The following is a 14,852-nucleotide window of genomic DNA, read 5'->3' on the forward strand; positions in this document are numbered from 1 at the left end:
ACCATAATTAAGGCTATTGTGCGTATACGTTAGACAAGAAAATGCAGTATTTTGGCTTTTTAGTTCCAAATTTTTTCTATTTTTTAAAGGCAAACAAACCTCATTTCCTCTGGTTTGTAGAGCTACGAGTCCCTTTTATTCAGCATCCAGAGGGGCCACACCCTATGTAGAACATTGGTATCTGAGGCCCTGGGAAGACTATGTGGAGGGGCAGGTGGCAAGGCAGCTCTAAGAAAACCTTCCTGCCATCACTGGGCATTATCATGTCCACAATTTGCAGGCCCTCAGAGTGTGATGTTTTCAAAGCACTCCAATAACAAATATAAAATAATTACTACCTGGGGCATATAAAGTTCAAGCATGAGCCCAGAATGGCTAAGGAGGTTGGGTAGTTGGTTGCATGAGCTGTGAAAGCAAAACTTTCAGGCAAATTTATTTTCTGAATGATGTTCCTGTCCTCACTGGGTTTATAAGAAGGAGATAGATTTGCCAACACCAGTCTCCCTACTCCCTACTCCAAGAGGACTGAGGGGTTAGGAGTCCCTTTCACTGGCACTGCGAGCAGGAAGCTTGCCTGTCACCCACCCCTCCAGCCAGCCAGGTATGCTGTAAAGAGACCAGTTTTAAACTGAGCATCAAAATGTATAAACTACATCTGTGAGGACTTGGAGCTACCTGGACCTGTAGAAAATCTTTGACAGTGTTAGACTGTGACAACAAACATCTTCTCATAGGATAGACAGCTTCAAAATCCACCCAACAGAGGCAAGAAAGGGAATGTCAGGGTAGGGAACGTCACAGATGAATTTCTGAAATGGATTAAAGACAGTCTTTAGTAAACCTAAGAGACAAAGAAGATTTTTACAATACAGCATTCCCACAAAATAAAAAAAAATTCATGTCCAACTATTTTTCCCCTTCTTTGGTAAACATCGATAAATAATTCCTTTAAATTCATGGAAGATAGCAAAATAAAAAAGTCGTAAGTACTTACTGCATCAAAGATATTATGAACGTTCAATTAAAAAATTTCTGGGGCCGGCCCCGATGGCTCAGGCGGTTGGAGCTCCATGCTCCTGACTCCGAAGGATGCTGGTTCGATTCCCACATGGGCCAGTGGGCTCTCAACCACAAGGTTCCGGTTCGATTCCTCGAGCCCCGCAAGGGATGGTGGGATGCACCCCCTGCAACTAGCAATGACAACTGGACCTGGAGCTGAGCTGCACCCTCCACAACTAAGATTGAAAGGACAACAACTTGACTTGGAAAAAAGTCCTGGAAGTAGTACACAGTTCTCCAATAAAGTCCTGTTCCCTTTCCCCAATACAAAAATAAAAATAAAAAAATAAATAAAAAGAAAACTTAAAAAAAAAAAAGTCCTTTGTCACAATATATGTTTAAAAAAAAATTCTGCAACCTTCACCTGTAATAGTTGTAGCATCAGGTTTAGATTAAAATGTGAAGGGAAACATAATAATTTAATTATTATGGGCTGGCAACAAGACCGTGCTGTGTATCTGTCTTAGCCATTACTAATCCTGATCCCTGTATTCCTAATCCTGACCCCTGCAAAGAATCAAATCTCACATCTAACCCTTGCGATGCACACACACGAAGGAAATAGATGGATGTGCAAATGAAATACTGATAAAGAGAAGTTTTGGCTCTCCTTACATCTTGATTTCAATCATATAAACAAGAAATACACATCATATAAACAAAAAATTATATAAACAAGAAATGAAGATTCCAATAGCATACCTGAGGGATCACTTGTTTTCATAACAAAGCAATACACGAAGCCTACCTGGTGAACACCATGGTGGGACCAGGAATTTTGCAGCAGTCATTGAGCAGAATTTAAAGAGCATACAAGTTAAATCCCGTTTTTGAAGTGCTCACCTGTCTGGTTTCCAATAATCTGATTTTTTCTTTTCTACCCTGTGCCTGGCCTCCCTTTCTGTGACCAACCTTTCCTGTAAGGGCCTGACCAAGTGCACTACTACAAACAAAACAACAGGGTCCAACACAAAGTCTGAGCCTTGACAAGAAGTGTCACTTAAGAGACGCCATGCAGTAGCTTCGGGGGGAAGACCAATAGGTCCGAACCCGATGCGTTTGGTAAATAATTTTATTTAATTTCTCCTGGATGAGTACTTTACTCATGAGCTCACCATAGAAGCTGTCCTAGTGAGAATAAAACTGGCATTTACAAGATGTCTTGTATCATCAAAATGCTTCATGGGTCAATGAAATGTCCCAGCATTGCTGTGGGAACATTTTGGGCAAGGCTTTTACAAATGCTGAAAACAGACACAGAAAGCAGGGAGAGACCATAGAAAGACCAAGAATGACAAAAAGGGGAAAGTATCTCACTATAATGCTACTTAAGGAGAAAAATACATAAATCATTCTTCATGTATTACCTCCAAAATAATGGTGTCTTTTAAGAGGGCAGTTTGTAATGAATGATGGATGTGAGATAATTTGCAAATGAGCAATTTCCAGTGTTAAATGAGGAATCTGAAATATGCATTCATTCTATTTCTATCAAAATGAGGTCCATTTCCATAGAAATGGGTGGGAAAAGTAAGCCGAACTCAGCAGTATAGTTTCTAGGAGGAATGGCAGCTATGGGTCTGGCCAGTCATGGAAAGTGCTGGTTTTGTAACCACCGTAGTCAAGAGTTCTTACTAAAAGGAAAAAAGAAAGTCTAAACTCCAAAAAAGGGGCATGGAAAGTATCTGAGAACTTTCCTGGCCATTTCATACAAAGCCACAGAAGAAAAATAGTCTCATGTGCACTTTGCTTTTTCTGTCTGGCACAGGAAAGTCAGTCACCACATGCTAAACAGGTGCCTCCCTCTCCGCTGGCCTGGGAGAAAGGGACCGTGCTTCATCAGTTAGACCAAGCTATTACTCAGAGTGGTTTTAAAGTGGTAGACCCAACTCTCCCAGAAAATGAACTTGGAAACACTCACAGATGTGGCCCAGGCATGAAGAATGAGTTGAGGCAGACATGTATAGGAGATACACAAGCACTCAGTACTCACAAAAGCAAAATGCAGGGAGAAACAAACCAAACTCACCTACTTTCAAATTAACAATGTTTACACTGTGCCTATGTTTTCAAAAGGCCTCTTTGATGGGTTATAAAAGTACAGTGGGTTTATGAAACAAGCACCACTTTGCCTCTCTCCAGTGCTTCCATGAGAAGGAAGGATGGGGCTGCTGCTTGCACACAGAGCATGTGAAAGCTCAGAACTGTGGCCCCTCAGTCTGCTCCCTTAGTCACTGTGCTAGCTGACGATTGCAGATCCTTCTAGATGGCGCTAGCAACAACACACTAGCAAGTCAGCTGCTGGAGCAAGTCTGTGAGGCTCTCAGCCAAGTGACTGCCAGAGACCCAGTACACAGGATGTGACCCTGGCTTGTATGATTTATTTAACCCCTTCACCCTGGAATTCTTTTGTAGAAAAAGAAAAACATGACATTTGTATGGTTAATGATTTCCTTAAAGGGAGAAAAAAACATCAAAACTTTTGTGTTCTGTGAAATGAGCGAGCAAAAGGATTGCTTTCAGTAAGTTTATATCTATAAGCCAATCAGATGGGTACCAGCCACTTGTTGGAGGAAAGAATCCAACTAGGTTGATGTAACCATTACCATACTTAAAAAAAAAAAAAAAGATGACTGTCTTGTTCATTTCCTATTGATCACTTGGGAAGGTTAGGAAACAGGACATATGTATTGCTAAGAACTCTGAAATACACATTTTTTTTTCTTTTCACTATATAAAACACATACACATTCACTCACAGTACCACCCTAAAGTCACTTGAAAAGTACAGTGATTACTTACCAGCAGTGGAAAATATCAGTAGGATGTAGAGAAATGAGCATTTTACAGACAGATCTTTGATGGGCTTTAATGTGAATTGTTTTATTTAAAACAGGGAGCCATCAAAAGTGATAAAACTATCAAGTAAACATTCTAGAGCATGGCATGGATGAAAGGTAATACTCACCAGCACCTCACATGGGATTAAAAGACGATGTCAGCAACACATCATGGAAGGAACACAAAATGTAAAAGGCACCTGGCTGGAGGAAAAGCCGCGGTGTGCACTGCCTCTCGAGCAGGTTCACGTCTGTGCACTGTGTGTGGATAAGCCTGGACAGTGACATTCGGAATGGTACAAAAAACGGTTCTGATCTGAAGCCCAGGATCCTATGTGGGTAGCTAACCTTTCCTCAGACTGGTTTACATCTGCTATGTAGTTTAAGGTCCTAAAAAGGGTGTGAGGTTTGCTAATCAGTAACACAAAAGCTCTCCCCTTTGTTTTTCTAGAAGAAAGGGTTTTTGAAGGCTTTTAAGCACCCTAACTTAAAAACAAATAACAACAATGAAATAAAAGACAGAAAAGCAGCCTAAACATAAACCAATTAAATGGAAAGGCAAAATCATAAAAAACAGATCTGGTGAACAGTACATTAACTATACGGTTAATGCCCTGTCCAAATGGAGATGTTTAACAGGTACCCACAACACACACAAGCACAAAGCTGCTCTTGGCAACTGTGAGTAAATAGCTACCTTTTCCTTTGAACACACTGTACTGTTACTGGTGACCGCATGCCAAGTGCTGACTTTAGAACAGACCCCACATTGGTGAAGAACCCCAGGCAGTAGTCTGCCTGATGTGGCCGTGTCTGTGGGAAACAAGACTTACACCCTCAAATAATGACACCCCCAAAGTCCCCTCTCCTCTTCCTGTTTGCACTGTATGTTTTAAACTTCTAGCAGGTAGGTCCAAATGATTCCATTTCCCTCTCAGTTCTAGGCACTCTCTGGAACATCTTTGATTAACCAGGTCTTTCATTTCTTTCCAACTCCATTGGTGACTTTTGACTTGGAATGTCGATTTCTTCTTCTGGAAGAATGGCTTTCGTTGTTGCCTGGATGCTTGGATGGGTTGTCCTCAGAACCTGGACAACGGAATCAGAACACACAATCACCATGGGCTGAGGGGTTCCCAGGCTCACTCAGATTTGTAGATCTCCCTGCCCAGCCTCCCTAGGCCTGCCCGCAAAGTGTAGGCTCTTCCACTGATACTCGTGCGCCATCTAGTGACCTCGTTAATAAATTAAGACAAACAGCCAGTGCCTGGGTATGCAAGTTAATGGCTCCACACAGTCTGTGGGGGTCCTGAAGAATTTTTATATTCATACTGTGTAGGGTGCATCATGGTCATGGTGATGGGAACCAAAGTTAGTGTACAAATGAAATCAAAGCACAAAGGAGGGGCAATTAAAACGTAAAGCACATGGGTGTCAACCAAAGAATGCATTTCCTGTTCCAACCTTGACCTGCTACATACCCGTTTCCAAATCCCTGAATTGGAAGATTCCTGACTTTACAAAATTAAAGCTATCACATGCCCTCCATGATTTGATCTGGAGGTCACTTTTACAAATCAGGTCCTGGCTGTTCATGAGAGCGTTGGAGCACACACTGAAGATGCCACATGCCTTCAAGATATTCAGTCTACAGGGACAACATCATTTGTCACACTATATTATTTGTCTGGGAACTCAGAAAAAGACTTCTGCATCAGCTGAGCAATCAGTAGGCATCAGCCAGGTGGAGGGTGGGGTCAGGGGAGCTGGGGGATGGGTGGGCATTTCAGGTAGAGGTGTGGAAAGCTTGGGTTATCTCTGCTCTTAAGTACATGGCCAACCCCTGGCCTAGCAGTCAAGCCAAGACTTTGTTTGCCCCAGGGCTCAGATCCAGCCCCAGTTCCAGAGGAAATTTCTACCCAAGATAGCCACTAAAAAAAGTTCTCAGAGTTTTGGTCTCCAATATAAGTGGCATTTGGCTTATTCCACCAAGAGATTCTTTTACCACTCTAAAGATTTTTTTCTTTCTTTTTTGTTCTTTTTACTCGTGTATCTACCTTTCATTGAAATATATCTCTACACTGCTTACTTCTTTTAGTCTTTTCAATGGAGAAGTGCCCAGAAACATCAAGGACTGATATGTAAGGGGATGGTTGCGAATCAGGGAGCTCTGGGGAACCCCTCTGCCCACTTCTATCAGCATTCCAAAACAGATTGTTGATATACTCCTTGACTCAGGAGAAACCATCTAAAAAAGGTGTGAATGGCAACTCAGCAGAGTGTACACTAGTATTTTCCCAGGTAGAGCTCTAAGAAGCTTGACCCCAAAAAAATTCAGAAGAGCAATTACGACAGTAATGTTTTCCTCTCCCTAGGCCCACTGTTCTTCTGAGCAATCCTGTGAGCTAAAATTCATGGTCTCTAGCATTCATAATTCTCTCCCTTTAGTCAAGCCTTCCAATCAGCTCATTAAGAATAGGCAAGAAATTGCTGTCCAGTGGAGCCTTCTCAGTGTTGTTATTCCATGTGCCTAATTCTTTAAAAAAAAACAGGTGGCCCCAAATCTTTCTAAAATGCTCCTCCGTTGGAGAGAGGGATTGAAATCCCTTACGCTGGTGAATAAATGTGATTAAATCAATCCACCTCTTTGAAAGGCTTTTCATCCTGGTACACAATTCTTCCTAACCCCTTTCACTCATGATAAAAGCCAAGAGAGAGAGAACACTCCCATCAGGGTGCTTGAGACATGTGGGCCTCCTTACATCTTCCTGTCTCAGAAATGGCAGAACTACATGGTGCCTCTACTTATGAAGAAAGTTTCTTTGGGCAGATTCTGCAAGCACTTTGCATGTTTCTTAATAATAACAGGAGTCACGTGATGAGTAGGTTTGAGACCCTTTAGAACATACATTTATCAAGATACAGAGGAGAAATATTGATTTTAAATCTCCTGACTGGGCCTCAGAAGGGAGAGGACCCAGTAAAGTTTTAAACAATAAATAAGAGAGAGATACCTTTTGTACCTTTCCTGTGAGGCCAGGAGATATCTGGACTGTAGGCGCCGTCTTCACATTCTGAGTAGGTCTAGGGAGAGAGGCAGGCTTAGAAACAGAATTTCAAGTACGCCCCAGGAGGGGTAGCAGGCAAACAAGGGAGATGCTCTGTCCTGCCCTTCCCAGTCTGGGGATCACCACCACCAAGTAACAGAACCTCCCGGTACTCATGTTTCTCAGCTATAAAACCAAGGCTATCTCCCAGATGATAAATCTAGAAAGCACTTTAGATCCTTAGACTCAAGGCATTGATTTTAAGGACGAAAGCTGTTCTTTTTACTTAAAAAATTACAGTGGACAAGACTGCTGTAGCGTTTTAAGCCTATACACATCTATTCTCTACTTTAATACTCATATCTACCACGAAGTGGTCAGGGAAGGCATTTTTTAATTGGGGCCCCAGGCCGGATGGGGCATAGGAAAAGGTCTGCACAAAGTGGAAGGGCCAGGAATAAGACTCAGCCTTCCAAAAACTGGTCCAGGGCTCTCCCCACAAGTTTTGTTTCAAATAAATAATTATGTTTTAAACCTCTTAAAAAAAGAGGATAAATATAGTGACCTACTGAACAGGGCAGTCATAAGCATGGACATCCATGGATAGGGAATGAATTCTAAACTGGTGAAGTTTCTACATGGCAAGACTGAAGCCCACTCTCATGAACCGGCCACACCATATTCTCATGCAAACATGCTCTCGGTTAAAGCTCCAAGCTGGAAGGGTTACTTTAAACAAAGGCCATCTCTGCCTTCCCTCTTGTACCTTTTCTCGATGACCATAGTGCTCTGCGTACCACACCATGCCGTACAGACACAGGAAGGTGGTGAAAGCCTGGAAGAGAAAAACAAGCACATTTTATAAATGACGTTGCACAAATTCCATTTTGCAGAACTTCAGGGTCTCAATGGGAATTCACACGAGATGGCTCGATGCATTTCTGCTATCTGTCCTAGGACACCAGTTAAAAAATGGCTGGATGTGGTGGAGATGAACCCCAGGCTAGGAGTGAGGGGAACATCCCCAAAACTTTTGACAAGAGTTGATGAGACCGCAGTTACTACTTGTGACTCTATCAGAATGCAAGATCATGGTTAGAAGTGGGACAAGTGGGATGCATTTTCTGAATGGTTCTGGAGATTCTGCTCAAGAGGATTGTCTACTGTGGTTCTGGTTTCGTGGCCCATCCTCTTCCCCCATCACTGGGGAGAGTTATAAGGACAGTTTGTCAGCTTCTGTGAGGAAGAGGATTTCTGAATGAAAAAGCAGATTCATTCAGTCTGAGTCAGTGAGGCTAGAGGGCATTCAAGACAAATACCCACTGTGTCAGTGGCAGAACACAGCAGGACACTACTGCCCCTGGTTTTGCACTATTTTACTGCTTTTCAGTCTCAGTGAACCCCACCCTGACCCCAGTTCTGGTTGCTTTTGTTTTTCTTGTTTAAGTAGATAAGAAAATAAAGAGAAAATAAAAATGCTATGTAAGTCCCTGAGTAAAATGAGAAGGACGTGATCCATGGGAACCCAGAGGCAGGGATAACCTCTACTTCCCCCCTACCATTCCTACCTGCCCTGCATTACACCCTAAATCAGGGGTGTCCAAACTTTTTTCAATAGTTTTCACCAAGGGCCATATGCGGTAAAATACACAAACAGCCGGGCCACTCACTCGAGGTGAAGTACATATTGCCTCACCTGGTTTATTTAAGTAAACTAAATATATTTTTGGAATTTGCTTTGGGCCAATTGACAATGGATCACGGGCCGCAGTTGGCCCATGGGCCGCAGTTTGAACACCCCTGCCCTAAATTACACTCTAATTTGAGGGAAGAACAGCCTCTAGAACAGGGGTGTCAAAACTGCAGCCTGCAGGCCAACTGCGGTCCACGATCCATTGTTAACTGGCCCGCAGCAAATTCCAAAAATATATTTAGTTTACTTAAATAAACCAGGTGAGGCAATATGTACTTCACCTCGAGTGAGTGGCCCGGCTGTTTGGGTATTTTACCGCATATGGCCCTTGGTAAAAAACATTGAAAAAAGTTTGGACACCCACACCCCTGCTCTAGAAGAACCCAAAGTCTAAAAACGTGTCAGGGGAAAAGTTCCTGGATGCCCACACTGACTAGTAAAGAAGGGAGGGAGAGCGTGTGACAGTAGTGAGGACAGATAACTCTCGGCAAGGTCCTTCAGCTAGGCCTTACCTTCCTGACTGTAGGTGACTCATCCAAAACAAAATGACTGAATTTCTTCAGAATGCTTTGCTTTAGGAAGCTTCTTACACAACACCATCCTCGCTAACCTCCACCTCTTCCACTGTATTTCCTGTTGAGGATCTATCACCTTGCCTCCACTGTGGGAAGAAGTGTGAAATCACAGTGGAACCTTATCTTCTCGAGGAAATAATTCTCATTCTTTCTAAGAATCATAACTTTAGATCTAAACAGATCACCACAGAGATCATTAATTTCAACTCCCACCATTTCACAGGAATGAAAATGGCCCTGTCAAGGACACACAGCTAGTATGTGGCAAAACTGGAACCAGAACACAGGTCTTTGGATGTCCCTGCATACAAGGTTTAGGGATGGCTATCGAGATAAATATTGACTTTATGTCTATATATCTTCACATCTCTATCCATTCATCTATCCACTCATCCAGTCCCGAAGAAAGAAAAGCATCACAGGAACAGCCAGTAGGCTCATCTGCTCTGCACGGCCCCCAGTCTGCAGGGGGGCACCGTGGCTGAAGGGAAGACAGGGCTGGGAATTCTCAGCACATGGCTGGTAGTCTAGCTCTGGCCAAATTCCTTTAGGTCAACGACATTAACTAAGTGTCGGCTGGGGCATAGCATCGTCTTAAGTGTCAAAAAAGAAGAGTCCGAGTGCTCCCGCTGGCCTTCTTCTATATGGACTTACTATAAAATGAACTAGTGAGCCTCTGTGTTTCATGTTCTCTCTCCACCATGCTGCTATTCTGACCAATGAAGTCAGAATAGCTTTAAAATTTAAAGAAAAAGAAGCTCACACACACCCCCATCAAAAAATTAGGCAATGAATATATTAAAATTATAAAATGAAAACTACTTCTAACCTTTACCATACTCTGGTACATGCTCAGATTTCTAACATACACTACCCACTAAATGTACCATTTTCATGGCATGGAAAAAATGGGATACATTAGAATTTGCAGTGTGTTAGCCTATATATATATATATATATATATGTTAGGTCCTTTACAAAGAGCAAAACAGGCCATCCTAGGTTTCACAGGACGGGGATGTTGGGGAGGACGGGTTCTACCTCCTTAGGCCAGTCAGTGGCTGTGCAGTGGGGGTGGGTAGGCTGGCCAGAGTGGTCACTCCAATAGACCATGGAGCAGTGAGGGCCGGGATAGCTGTCATAGTGAATTCTGCCCACCACAGGGCAGGTGAATGGGGCTCTTCCTCTTTCTTTCCCAGCCCCACCCCTGGGAGGGCAGGCCAGGGCAGCCAGGCAGACAGCTCTGCAGGGTCCCAGGGGTCAGACCGACACCAGCAGGTGGTAAGCTTATCATCACAGCCACCACTCAAAGGGCCTGCTGTGGCTGCCAAATCTACTACTTCACCTGGGTACAAAAGATCCATTTCATACTTGTCCCAGGAGACAAAAACTTGTAATTGGGGTTTGTAATCACACCTGTGGAAATTTAGGCAAGTACCCATTTAAAATGTCAAGGCCTGGATTTAAAATAGCAATTGTACAGATTGTGTTTAACGAAAGGGATGAAAAAGGGAAAGTGAAAGAAAACATGTGGGATGAGAACCAAGGCAGTACACAAGCATGGGTGTCGGCAATGAGCGGGTAAAACTGGCTTGGCTCCCACATCATAATGAGAATTCAAATTTACCAAGTCTGATCAGACAACTGCTGTTGGAGAAGCTTATTAACTATCATGCGGATCTTTACTTCCGAAATTATCTCAAGTTCCAGATATGTTCTTTTACTGAACCAGGAGAATAATTAGGGGATTTGTCTCTGAGTGTTGTGGGAGGCATGGTGTAGCTTAACATTCCCTTACTGAATGACATCTGCTTCACTCCTGAATTTGAGGTCAATCTTCATCTTTAATGAAGACCACAAATGTGAAAAAGCACTGGCACCTTGTTTGTATTCTTCTTCTTCAACTGGTAAATGTGCAAGGCAGCGGGGACCCCTCTTTATCCCAGCCAATGGCCTCATTTCGGGCCAGGTCCCCCTCCATGGCACTCATCATTGGTACACCAATTGGGGAATTCTGCTTGTCGTCAAAACCCTGCTCTCCAGGAGCTGGTTTTCAGACTGGCCTGGCCTCTAAGTGGCTGCTATGCAGAATTCCATCCTCAACCAGCTTCTCTTCCCAACCCTGTCCCCAGACTAATCCAATGGCTCTAGCAATGCTTGACACACCCATGGCCCCAAATCTTTCATCTCCACCGCCAACTGAGTCTATCCAGTGTTACTGGACAGACTAGAATTTCCAATGATACAGGACATCTTCATCTGTAAGTTCTAAGGGTCCCTCAAACCTCAATGCCTCAAACCAAATTCATCTACTTTCATGGGGCTTCTTATATCCACCATTCTGTTACCATCTCCGATAGCCATTCCAAGACACAAACTAGACACCCTGGAGTCATGCTCAAGTCCCTTCCAAGCTCTCACAGGGGATGGCGTCCTGTGGAACTGACCTCTCAAATCCAGCCTTTTCTCTGCATCTTTAAGGCCACTACCTTGGTTTAGCTTCAGTTATTTGTCACTACAACACCCTCAGACTGAACTCTTCCTCCAATCCCTCTAGACTCTCCCCCTACCCACAGTGTTTCCCACTGAAAAATCTTGGGATCTTGCTAACTACAGTGCTAACTACAGATGTCCCCTGTCCTCTCCACCTCCAACTCGCTCTCCTCACTTTCGCTCCCCAAACATGGAGCCATCTTCCCGAGAACGTTAGGCACTGGCACAGCTTCATGTCTTTGCACATGTGTGTTCCTTCCCCTGCCTGTACATCTCCTGGTCTCTGTCTTTCAAATTCATTCATTTATTCTCCATGTGTTTGTGAGGTGTTTCCTATGTATCAGGTACTGTGCTATAGTCAGTGGGGACAAAAAGACAATGAAAACTTATTCTTTGTGAACAAGAATGTAATGTTGAGGAGACAGATATAAACACTGCAAATTACATTACACTCAAATTAGAACTCAAAGAAATATGTACCAAGTGCTACTGGTCTCTAGTCTGCCTTGCAGGTCATAGAGGGCATGAATTTAAGTCTGGTCTTGGCATAAGATTCACTAGTTAGAGGAAGAGGAGAAAGCATTCAGATCAGGTAAAAGACGCATCATGGGTGACGGCAAGATAAGTCTGGAAGGATGACTTGTTGAGGTAACTAAGGAATCTGAGGTAGCTGAGTAGAATACACATGAATGGGTATGATGAATGATCCAGATAATGGTGGACCTAACCACACACGCAAGCTTTCCTATTTCAGCTGGTAGGTTTTGTGGTGGGGATCCTTCTTGGTATTTCTTTCTACAGGGAGGAGCTTTCCTGGTATAATACTCCAGCTTCTCCCCACCTCTCTCTCCTTCCCTGGGGAGGAGCTATCTGACTGGTGAATCCGAGAAGGAAGCTGGGCATTTCCTGTCTTTCTGTCCAGGTGTTAGGCCACCAGAACAATGTGGGAAGGACTGCTTCCTGGGGCTGGAGAGTGTGTCAAATTCTGGGGTTCACTATTCAGATGCCTCTCATTGCCATGCATCTAAAGCTGATATTGAACAATGTGGATTCTCAGTAATAAAGACGCTATTCTTATCTCCAAAAGCACCTTCCACCCTGCCTATGTCTTAATTACTTGGAACTTCAGTGAGGAAAAATATTGTATTATTGGGCTCTCTCAAGCGAACAATGAGGGAATGATTCTAAGGGAAAAGAGATTCGGATCTGAATCCTGGAAGATCGTTTTGGTAGCAGTGTAGAAAGTGGATCTGAAGGGCAAGATGGAGAGAAAATAGGTGTCTAGACAGCTGCAAAGGCAGTGAGAATGGAGACGAGGGTGGAGCGGGCTAAATGTTCGAATGACTAAAACCTAAGGATCCGCTGAGTTGAAGAGTGACAGAAGACAGTAAACAGCCTCCCAGGTTTTTAGCTGGGGCACCTGACGGATGAGAGAGCCATCACTGTGACCATTCAAAGTCCTCTTCACTCATTACCTCCAGGAAGCCCTCACCAATTCCCCATCTCATCTGGTGCTCTCTCCAGTACTCCTTCAGTTCTATGGACGCATCCTTAATCCTTACCACATATTAATATCATTCTTTTGCATGTATAATTCCTACCTAGATGTGGAGACCCTTGGAGGGGGCACCCTTGGAAGGGGAGGAGGAGCTCTCTAGCCATACTATTTGGGTTTGAACCCTGCCTCTGCCACTTAACTCTTTTTGTAACAGGGGGCAAGTTAGTGAACCTCTCTGCGCCTTTATTTATTCATCGATGAAAGAAGGCTAATAAAGTACCTCCCTGCAAAGTGTAAAGATTAAATGTGCAATTCACGAGAAGGGCTTAGAACAGTGTCTAGCACATCGTAAGTATTAATAAATCTTATCATCACCATCATCTATATGTGGGGGGTACAGTATCAGGTGTAAATTTGAAGAGCACTCAGAAAATGTTGTGTGAAGGAATACCACATGTACAAAGGACCATGGTGACTGAAGGAGAGCTTGATGGGAGGACAAGATGTGGTTCATGTCCTTAGTGAGGTTATAATCACACAGATATAAAGGCAAATCAAAAATCACCAACATAAGAAGGCGTATGCTAAGTGTCAAATAAGTAAAACAGAAAGTATTTAAAACTTAAAGAGAGACTGGCTGTGTTCCTGCAGGTGGAATGACAAGAGAGGGCTTCTTTGACATGGCCTTGAGAAGACTGCTCTGGCCACTGATGCCCCAGATGGAAGCTGTGCACAGATGGTTGGGAGCCTGCTATGGGTTGTTGTGAGAAGGGCACCTGCCCATGTCCCAGTAGTCCCGCCTGCCTCCACCTCTCAGTGTCCCCTCTGGCACCAGCTGAGGCAGTAGTTAAAACTACAGTTCACATACCTAAGGGGCACATGCCAGATAGCAATGTGAGAAGCAGTTGGTTAAAATCTCCAGACACATCTGACATACTCCCCTAACCAACCCTTACGTCTAGTCTCACCAGGCCAAAAAAAAAGAAAAAAAAAATACATTTGAGCATTAACGCTGGAGTTTAAGTACAAAGGAAATCATTATTCCCTTTTACTGTTCAAGATAAAACAGGGCAGAAAAGGCTCAAGGTGCCCTGGTACAGTTAGAGTTCCTAACAATAACTCTAAAAATAGGCATTGTGAAAAGCAATAAAAAACACTTTAAAAATACAAAGGTTAATCTTGCCAAAAAAAAAAAAAAATAGACCTGAATCTGATTAAGTCTCTAGATGCAGCTACCAATTTACAGAAAATACAGAGGACAAAGAAATCTGTTAAATTACAGTAAAGGATGAAATCAGTAAAATCCAGACTGTGGGAAAATCTACAGGACAAAAGAGCTGATTTCTTCAACAAATAAATTGTGAAGGAGAGAAAGCTAGAGACAGGATAGTATAGATTAAAATAGACTTAAAAGGCATGCCAACAATTGCAAAAAGTGGGTATTGATTTAAGTAAACTGTTAAAAAATACAACATTTAAGAAAATGTTAGTAATTTGAACACTGATTAGATATTTAATAATATTAAGGAATTTTGTCAATTCTTTTTCAGGTATGATAATAGTATGGTGGTTGCATTTAAAAAAAACAAAAACATTCTTGTCTTCTTTTAGAGCTATATCCCGAAATATTACAGGTACATTTGCTTC

At 43.0% G+C, this 14,852-nt stretch overlaps 1 protein-coding gene across 2 annotated transcripts in view; it reads right to left on the reverse strand.

The window, feature by feature from the left end:
- Nucleotides 1-2,120: 2,120 nt before the first annotated feature.
- PTDSS1 (phosphatidylserine synthase 1) overlaps nucleotides 2,121-14,852 on the reverse strand; it is a 71,408-nt gene continuing 58,676 nt past the window's right edge. The window contains exons 11-13 of one of the 2 annotated variants that reach the window (XM_081071145.1): nucleotides 7,713-7,781; nucleotides 6,914-6,983; nucleotides 2,121-4,988 (exon numbers count right to left, since the gene is read on the reverse strand). In XM_081071145.1, the coding sequence (XP_080927271.1) occupies nucleotides 4,879-4,988; nucleotides 6,914-6,983; nucleotides 7,713-7,781 (249 nt within the window). In that variant the 3' untranslated portion in view covers nucleotides 2,121-4,878. The remainder of the gene's footprint in view (nucleotides 4,989-6,913; nucleotides 6,984-7,712; nucleotides 7,782-14,852) is intronic. The other variant, XM_081071146.1, reaches the window with a different exon arrangement.

Source organism: Rhinolophus hipposideros, assembly GCF_964194185.1.
Source record: "Rhinolophus hipposideros genome assembly, chromosome: 13".
NCBI lineage: Eukaryota > Metazoa > Chordata > Mammalia > Chiroptera > Rhinolophidae > Rhinolophus > Rhinolophus hipposideros.